We start from the raw sequence: 8839 nt of genomic DNA on the forward strand, positions 1-8839 counted from the left end.
TAACACGTTCATCAATGAATACTGAACTGTCCCTGAGAGTCTGCGTTTGAGTCCTCTCATTGTCACCAGCCCTGATTTGTGATAAATGGATTGTTGCGGCAAGATTATAGAGAGGAGAAGCAAATAGGGTTGGATTATACCAATCCCACCGCTCATAAAACATAGTTCTACTGATTAAAAAAAACGAGTCTGATAGTTTCATTCGCTCTGAACTCTCGCTAGGACTGTTTGGCTCCTGCTACATTTGAAAGTGACTTGTGAAATGATGTTTTTTTTAAATCACTTTAAACATAACTGAGCAGAAACTACTGTATGTATGGAAGTGCAAGAAAACACACTATTTGAGTAAACTGATATACATGGATAGAATAATGATAATTCATGTCATTTTTCAAACAAACATACAGAAATGACAGTATTTGACAACCTCAATTATCAGATATGTAAAAAAAAAAAGAAAAAAGGAAGGGGGGGGTAGGCATACGAGAGAGATAAGAGGACAGAATGAGAAGCAGATAAATAGGTTACCCCCCACGGGGCCATGCCTCTACAAATGGAATAAAGCTCAGTGAGGTGACAGCATGATTAGCAAAAGGTGTGTGAAAGGCAGAGGCATGACTGCCATGGGCAAAACAGGTGACTATTAGTAGACGTGTGAAATCACAGGATCAGGTGAAAAAGATTCAAGAGAAAAAGAAGAACCTATTTAAAAGGTCAGTCATCGAAATAAAATCAGGACATCGCAAAAAGCTTTGCAGTCGCTTTTAGTTTCTCTCCGTTTTTTTGGTCATTTTTGTCTCTGGTGTTCCATCCACTGAGTGACATATGAGAACATATGGAGTGAAAATTCAACAGCAGTGTGTCTTTCCTGGTTGCTTTTGTTTGAATGTTTTTATTTGATCCAGTCTGTATTAAAAGCAAATTGAAACTACAACCACTGCATCAAGGGAGAAAGGAATTTGAATGTACAGAAATTTTTGGTATTTAGTAATTCCTTCTGATTCAAAGAAGACACCTGGCTTTGAGCTATTGTTTCTTTGTTCCTCAGATGTTGCATCATATTATATTTATTTGCTAGAACAAAAACACTCCATCTGTGAGGTGCTCCCTTACAAACAATCACTATCATGTTCAGCTCTAGAAAGGGAAGAATTTTCTCGATTCATAAGACATCTTTTCTGAAGTATTAGAGGGTTTTCAGACCGAGTAACACTGTGACTTAGCTGCCTGATTGAGAGACCCCAGGGTCCTCAGGCCAGCAGGAGCCTGGGGTCAACTTGACACAATGGAGACCTCAAGACCACAGTCCCACCTTGTATGAAATCAATGTCACGCAGTGTTACCGACTCAAATTTGGTATAAATTCTCTTGCTTCCTTCACTCAGCCCCCCCTGAGCTCTGCTTCATAACCTGTTCCGGCTTCATCATGACCACCGGGACTCTGCTGCTGGCTTCTGCTCTGATTGCAGGGCTGTTTGGTTCTTCAGCCTCCACTCCTGTCCCTGTTCCTGTTCCTTACCATGCTTTCTGCAGGACTCTCTTGTAAGTTCTGCAGGAAGAGAGTTTTGTCATTTCTGTATTTTTGATACTCTGTTGTGTCTGACCGTGTGACTCTCTCTACTTCCAGGCTCTTTGCAGCTCCTTGTGCTGAGGTCAATGCCATCATCACTCAACAGATTCAAGCATTCAGCCCTCTGACTGCCTGTGATGAATGCCACTATATGGTAAGAACCACTTTTTGCAATATTTTTTTTAAGATTACAGAAAAAAATTCGAATGTATATAACCATCATATCCTCTTTTCTGGTCCAGCTTGTGTCAGCCACCCTTCCATCTATCAAAGCCAACCACACCTCCCCAGATGGCCTCCAGGCTGAAATCATCGTGTTCACCTTCGATCCAGTAATCAGTGGTGGCTGCCGTGTCAGTGTGAGCATCAATAAAACTGTGGGAATAAGTCCTCCCTCCGTGAGCTCCAGAGTAGCTCTTGGGAACTATACATTCACTGAAAAAAATGGAAATGATAAACTTTGGTTATGATTTACGTAATCAATAAGGGGTTTTGTCATATGTAGTAAAAAACATGTCAGGAAATTAAACTCAAATTAAAGTCAAAAAGGGTCATTTGTGATGTCCAGTAAATATTTATGTGAATGAAACACAAATATATATTACTGTTATATTCCATATACCCACATGTCTCATTTTTGGAGTTCCACTCGATTTGAGTTACAGTCTTCTGACCTCAAATATTATTTCTATGCATTATTGCAAATATGAACGTAAGACGCTGCAAAGAGCACCGCCGTAGTCTCACTGTGTGTCTACTAGTTTATGCTAAAATTCCTTTGACTTCATCAACCAGGCCCTGTCCAAGTCTCTGGGATTCACTAAGCTTCTTGACGGTGGACTCAATTACTGCAACCTCTACAACCTGTTGTCAGGTGAGCCAGTATGGCGTCAATTATTTATAGACATGAAGTAACTTCTCATGCACGCTGTTCCGTGTTGCTTAAAATATAACATTACCACACCTGTTTCTATGAGCTTTATGCATAAATACAGATCTCCACGTTTTGTGTCTCTAGCCAGTGACCTCACCTCAGCACCGGGATTCATGGAGATGACCAATGAGTGGGCGTGTCTTGGATCCAGATTCGCCCCCTGTCGAGGCTAACAAGCTGCATTGATGAAGTCAAATGAAATCATAGAACAATTGCCTATCATGACAAACAAACTGATCTTATGTCAACTTAATTGTACTGTAACCTACAATCACACTGAGATACCAATAAATGTTGCACTTTCATCCGATTCTCTGTGTGTATATCTGCATATTTTAAGTGCATAATGGCATGAAGACAGAGAGGGAATCTGACTTGATGAACATATTTCTTCTACAAACATTCTTTCCTGCTGCCCAAGCAAAGCTTTAATCTCAATGAAGTATCACAATTAACCAAATGTGATTGTTGTCATTTGAGCAATCACAGATCCTGCGGACTTCAGTCAGGTGGCAAAGACCTTCATTTCATCAGACACCATGCAAAAAACAGTGATTAAAAAAAACAAAAACAGACTTGGTTGCTGCAAGCAGTAAACAAGCACTGGCACTGACTGATACAAGAATGTCCAGTGGGAATCAATCTATTGACTGGTGTTGAATATCGATCTACTCCTTTTTCTGAATATTCCGATCTCATTCAACCTTTGGATGAAAATGCAGCTTTGCAAACTGGATTTGGAGCCATTTCATGCTGCCTGTTGCGATGGAGGTTTCCTGGGTGTGAGCTTGTCAAAGGAAGAGAACTTGTGGAGTCCTCAGATATCTGACTTAGGCAGAAGGATGTATTTCACGCTCAGTGAGGAGACTCGGCAATTATCAACACAAAGTCACATGAGCACTGTCGACCCACATTAGCTTGGTATAAACTCTGGTAGAAATCACTGGCCTCCCTCAGCAGAGCTCTAGAATAAAAGTTGCATAAGTGACAAATAATGAATGGTTGTTGCAAGAACCACACATACCTCAGTCACGCTGTAACCTCTAGTCCTGTCTGCTCACTAATACAGCATTTTCACAAAACTGCAGCCTGAACGTCACCACTGAGGTATCCCAATACACCCTGAAACTGGTCCGCTATTACGACGAGCCTGACCCCGATCAGTCAGCTGTCCTTGAAGTGGTGCACATTGTTGAAGAGGAGTATGTGAGAGCTCTGATTACACTGATCCTCCCATCCAGGTTATGGAAAGTAGAAGTAGATGTTTTATGGTGGGAATCACTTGACCTCTTGACCTGTGGAGGCAGATGTGGAGGGACGCACTGTATCGATAATTCCGTCACCCCTATCCCCAAAACCGGTCCAAACAATTTATTTCTTTAATTTGCATTTGCTCCCTGGTCACACAACCTCTTGGGTATTTAATGGCTCTGGAAATTTCTGCAGATTTTGTATCAACTCATCATCTCAGTCACTAATGCACCCTGACCAGTAAGGGTAGGGGTATTAGTGCTTTTCTAATTCTTTGTGTCTTGGACATGATTTGTTTTGGTTCTTTTGTGAGATTAGATTCATGAACATCTTGTGAGTCGCTGAGGGTCACATGTGAGTCGTTGATGCTGTCAGTCAGCATGTGGGTCATTATGGTCACATGATGAAAGGTGTGGCTGCCAGGGGGGTCAGGACTAGCCAGTAAATGGTTTATAAGTGGTGTTGTGGGTCACCTCCTCCCTTTACTGACGGTCCAAGCCCATTTACTGTCATGTAAATGCATGGAGGGGTTTGACAGGAAGAACTAATAATTTGCTGTAAGCTACTGCTCTAAAATGATAAATAGAAATGTTGAACGAAATGAAATTTGATCGTGGTCTAATTGTGAGCGGATGAAGGGACTCCTGCATGCAAAGATGGAGAAACCTTACGTGTCTCTAAGTTTTGTTTGTTTGGTTTCTATGGTAACTCTCACGATAGACGCTAAATATGTGAAAATGCACCTGCTGGTTTCTTGATTTTTAATTCGGATAAAAATCAAGCTTCTGTTGTTCACATCACATTTACCACAATTTTTTTGTGAATCCTGGACCTTAATCCTTCTGTACTGGCAACATTTTGGTCCCCTTCTGCTGTTGGACATGCAATGATTTTTTGTCGCACAAGCCAAACAAGAGAAAATGCCAAAATCTGTTAAAAAATGTGAAAAACTATCATTTTGGAGCCAGTCGTTCAGAATGAAAGCCTATTAGAGTGCATGGATTTGCACTCTAATAGCTGTGGGAACTAGAAATGCAGTTTTAATGGGTTCAACTGGGCACTTATGCTTACTCAGGTACTCAGAGGGGGTGTTCTTTGTCGATATGACACATACAAAAAAAATGCACAAAAATCCAGTTTCTATACTGGAAATAATTCACATCACCATCAAAGTCAAAATAAGGCTTCACAAGTATTCTGTTATTACACCCAGCTTCATGTCATCGCCATTAAACTGATTGACATGGTCTTATAGTTGTTTCAAGTCAGAATAAAAAGTTCCAGAGCAAAAGAAAAACATGTGACACTGAATCATTTGTTTATTATCCTAAAAGCACATCAAGGCCAGAAAATCACCAACCAACACTGGACGACAGGATGGATAACACAAATACTGTTGAGTCCACATACCTGATAAAACAGGAATCACATGCCGCAAAGCCTGCGCATACACAAAAAAAAGACTTTAATAATTCAAATGACTTGAAATAGGCTACCTGTTATTTTAGAAGGGGACTGAGTGCAAGGAGGACATCCCTGCGCTCTGACCTGCCGCTGTTATCCTGTTAATCTCCAGACTCTTCTTGGATATGTCCTCATTTCATTAAAAAAAAAAAAAAAGTTTCATTGTCCTTCCACCCGGCTAAACTTCTCCAAGAGCGTGAAGGCCTGAGGATTCAGAACTGGATGTTTAAAGCCATGGGTGAAGAGGAGATGATAAATTAGATGGTACAAGTTCTTCCTGCATGACACATGATAGCCCAGTTGTACTAAGTGTACTTCACTGCTGTTGTTCAGCAGTGATTATCATGATTATGTGCGTTGGTGTGTTTCTGTGTCATACTCGTGTAGGTCATGGTGAAAACCATCATTAACCAATTGAAGCACATAACGCTTCTTTTTCAATGTGGCAGCCTGTCTGATGGCTCTTCCCACATCAGCTGACTCATTTTCGTTTGTAGGATTATTTAGTTGTTGAGGTCAGATGTTGAGTGAGGAGTAAACATCTGATAAATAAGTCCGTGTGAAAGTCCATTGCGCAAACATAAAATATGGCAGCACAAACTAAGAAGTTAGTAGAATTAGCTCGTTGATTTATATCGTTAAACACGCCTCTACAACCTTGTCTTTATGAACCTATAATCCCTGGAAAAGAGAAACAAGCATCAAGAAGCTGCGGGTGTTCTTAAGAGTACAAAGGCAAAAAGAAAAAATCTCAAGCAAAGAAGACATAACGCTCGCACGCACACACGAACACGCATGCACGCGTGCACACAGACACTCACAAACACAAACATACACACCCACTGTTCTAAAAGCAGGACCCCAGGATCCTCAGGCAAACAGGAGCAAACAAAGGGACACAATGGAGACCTCAAGACCACAGTCCCACCTTGTATGAAATCAATGTCACGCAGTGTTACCGACTCAAATTTGGTATAAATTCTCTTGCTTCCTTCACTCAGCCCCCCCTGAGCTCTGCTTCATAACCTGTTCCGGCTTCATCATGACCACCGGGACTCTGCTGCTGGCTTCTGCTCTGATTGCAGGGCTGTTTGGTTCTTCAGCCTCCACTCCTGTCCCTGTTCCTGTTCCTTACCATGCTTTCTGCAGGACTCTCTGGTAAGTTCTGCAGGATGAGAGTTTTGTCATTTCTGTATTTTTGATACTCTGTTGTGTCTGACTGTGTGACTCTCTCTACTTCCAGGCTCTTTGCAGCTCCTTGTGCTGAGGTCAATGCCATCATCACTCAACAGATTCAAGCATTCAGCCCTCTGACTGCCTGTGATGAATGCCACTATATGGTAAGAACCACTTTCTCATTACGCTAATGATGCTTTTAGATGTTAGATATTCCGGATCATATATCATCATATCCTCTTTTCTGGTCCAGCTTGTGTCAGCCACCCTTCCATCTATCAAAGCCAACCACACCTCCCCAGATGGCTTTCAGGCTGAAAACATTACATTTACCTTCAATCCAATAATGACCGGCGGCTGCCAAGTGACTGTAAGTGTCAGTAACACTCATTTTTAAGTCTACATGGCCAATAACTCTGTATGCATGCAGTATTAGCTGTAATATTTCAGAAGGTTTGATCTTTTACTTCCTGCAGACTCACGGTTTTGGGTAGCAGAATGTTTTTATGCATTGTGGCTGATATAAGAAATAATCAACTTCAGCCATAACTGCAGGAGCCCGTACTAGGTTTACTGTGTGTCTACTGGTTTAAGCTAATGCCTCCAAATTTACTAACCAGGCCCAGTCCACATCTCTGGGATTCACCCAGCTTCTTGACGGTGGACTCAACTACTGCAACCTCTACAACCTGTTGTCGGGTGAGCTTGCATGGCTTTGTTTTTTCTTTGAATTCAGTTGAAGTTTTTCCTCATGTTAGCTGTTCTAGATGTAAAATGATGGGATTTCCACATTTTGTGTCTCTAGCCAGTGGACTCACCTCATCACCAGGCTTCATGGAGATGACCAATGAGTGGGCGTGCCTGGGATACGGACTTGCCACCTGTGGAGTCTCACAAGCAGAATTACTGAGATTTTATTGACTTACAATGATCATTTGGCACAGATCGCCGGGCCAGTTTGTCATTTTGGTGTTATTTCTATTTTTAATATATCTCTACCTGTTTTGTCAGTACCTCTTATTCTTTGCAGGACTGATGCTTATTTCATAATTGTGAGTGAAGATGATCTGTTCATGTCGAAATGACAAGTAATCATCTGCTGATTAAAAAAATCGGAACAGTCAGGAACGTGTCTTGGTTTGTTATGGCCTGAGAGTTTTTGACTTTTTAGTCTGTATCAGTGACTCGTTTGGTAGTGATCATGTGTTCCTGGTTTTTCACTGGTGTGTTTCAAGTTGGTGTTTCTACCTATGTTTTAGTTTACTCTGTTCATTTCCTCTCCTGATTTGTAAGCTCTTCCCTTCTGTGTCTTTGTGTCCTTGTCACTTTCTTTGTCTTTTTCTCGCCTTTTATCAGTGCTTCACCTGGGTCTTGTTTTGTAATCAGTCCTCTTCAGACATTTATAGTATTAGTCTGGTATTGACTGAGTATATTTGAGTTTTGTTGTCAATATATTTTCGTCAGCTCAACATCTGACCTGAGCAGACTGCTCACCTCACCGTGGTGCCTTTTTTGAGTCTTTGCTTTTACTATACCAATTAGGATTTTGCATTTATTTTGGTAAATAAAACTTACGTTTAAACAAGTACTGCCTGGCCTTCTCTATGTTCTCCGTATTTTTGTCCTGCCATGGATGCCACATAACAGTACTTGTGCTTATAGGGAAACAGCTTATGTCCAAAGCCCTTGAAATTGCATGTATTTTCCCACACCACCATTGTATTACCAATTTACACGCTAGTGATGAAAATGGGCACGTCTGAATCTTAAATAGTGCTAAAAACTCCCTTGGGTGTTGTGCTCTGCTCCATTAAAACCACGGAGAATGACACATTCTCCCCTCAGGCTCAATAGCTAATGTAACTGGGCCTACCACTTTGGAACTTTTTCATAAATAAACATATTTCATCATATACACCAAAAAATGGGGGTCGGTGTGGCAGCTTCAGTTGGTTAGCACAGTCATAGCCGCTGCGTTGCCCCACGCACATGTATTTTAGCTGTATGTGCATGAAGTGTTTCTCTGAAGTGCTCCACACTCCGTGTTGGTTGACCGCCAATGAATGGAATAAAAGCTGGTACCATTTTAGTCTGCTTTTATGCGGATGAGAAGAAGAATATAGGTTTTAATTAGCTGTATACAGTATAAATGCTAAGCTAAGAGGTGATGGAAAAGATTAATTAATGTGGAAAAAGTATGATCTGCTAATTTAATGACTGACTGGTTGTAGAAATGTTTTCCTTTGTTTGTTGATTTACATAGTTTCATTATATATATTTACCGTAGGATGTGATATTTATAACCGTGAAAGTGTGTTTATAAAGATATGTTCATGTGCTTGCTGCATCTTGCAAAATTGCCTGTAAATTCTACCTCACCTGAAGTTTTCTCTTCAATAACAATAAGTTTATCAAAGGCAGGGAAACAGAGGTATCAAATACAA

At 40.9% G+C, this 8839-nt stretch overlaps 2 protein-coding genes across 2 annotated transcripts; both read left to right on the forward strand.

Moving 5' to 3' along the window:
* Positions 1-1424: 1424 nt before the first annotated feature.
* Positions 1425-2773, forward strand: LOC147261806 (uncharacterized). The gene is made up of 5 exons (XM_086205017.1): positions 1425-1542; positions 1628-1724; positions 1813-1929; positions 2366-2444; positions 2589-2773. Exons 1-5 carry the CDS (start codon positions 1427-1429, stop codon positions 2675-2677), a joined length of 498 nt encoding a protein of 165 aa, XP_086061143.1. The 5' UTR covers positions 1425-1426; the 3' UTR covers positions 2678-2773.
* A 3282-nt stretch (positions 2774-6055) lies between these two features.
* Positions 6056-7537, forward strand: LOC147261807 (uncharacterized). Its single transcript, XM_086205019.1, has 5 exons — positions 6056-6377; positions 6463-6559; positions 6649-6765; positions 7016-7094; positions 7201-7537. Exons 1-5 carry the CDS (start codon positions 6262-6264, stop codon positions 7314-7316), a joined length of 525 nt encoding a protein of 174 aa, XP_086061145.1. The 5' UTR covers positions 6056-6261; the 3' UTR covers positions 7317-7537.
* Positions 7538-8839: the final 1302 nt, after the last annotated feature.

Source organism: Aulostomus chinensis, chromosome 5, assembly GCF_037954235.1.
Source record: "Aulostomus chinensis isolate RoL2024-O1b breed Wild chromosome 5, RoL_Achi_v1.0, whole genome shotgun sequence".
Lineage (NCBI taxonomy): Eukaryota > Metazoa > Chordata > Actinopteri > Syngnathiformes > Aulostomidae > Aulostomus > Aulostomus chinensis.

Bases quoted from the DNA above. Each gene is read 5' to 3' on its own strand.
- LOC147261806 (XM_086205017.1), top strand. From the start codon at position 1,427: ATGACCACCGGGACTCTGCTGCTGGCTTCTGCTCTGATTGCAGGGCTG. The intron at 1,543-1,627 runs GTAAGTTCTGCA...CTCTACTTCCAG, and splicing joins GCTTTCTGCAGGACTCTCTT to GCTCTTTGCAGCTCCTTGTG. The intron at 2,445-2,588 runs GTGAGCCAGTAT...TTGTGTCTCTAG, and splicing joins CCTCTACAACCTGTTGTCAG to CCAGTGACCTCACCTCAGCA.
- LOC147261807 (XM_086205019.1), top strand. From the start codon at position 6,262: ATGACCACCGGGACTCTGCTGCTGGCTTCTGCTCTGATTGCAGGGCTG. The intron at 6,378-6,462 runs GTAAGTTCTGCA...CTCTACTTCCAG, and splicing joins GCTTTCTGCAGGACTCTCTG to GCTCTTTGCAGCTCCTTGTG. The intron at 6,766-7,015 runs GTAAGTGTCAGT...TTTACTAACCAG, and splicing joins CCGGCGGCTGCCAAGTGACT to GCCCAGTCCACATCTCTGGG.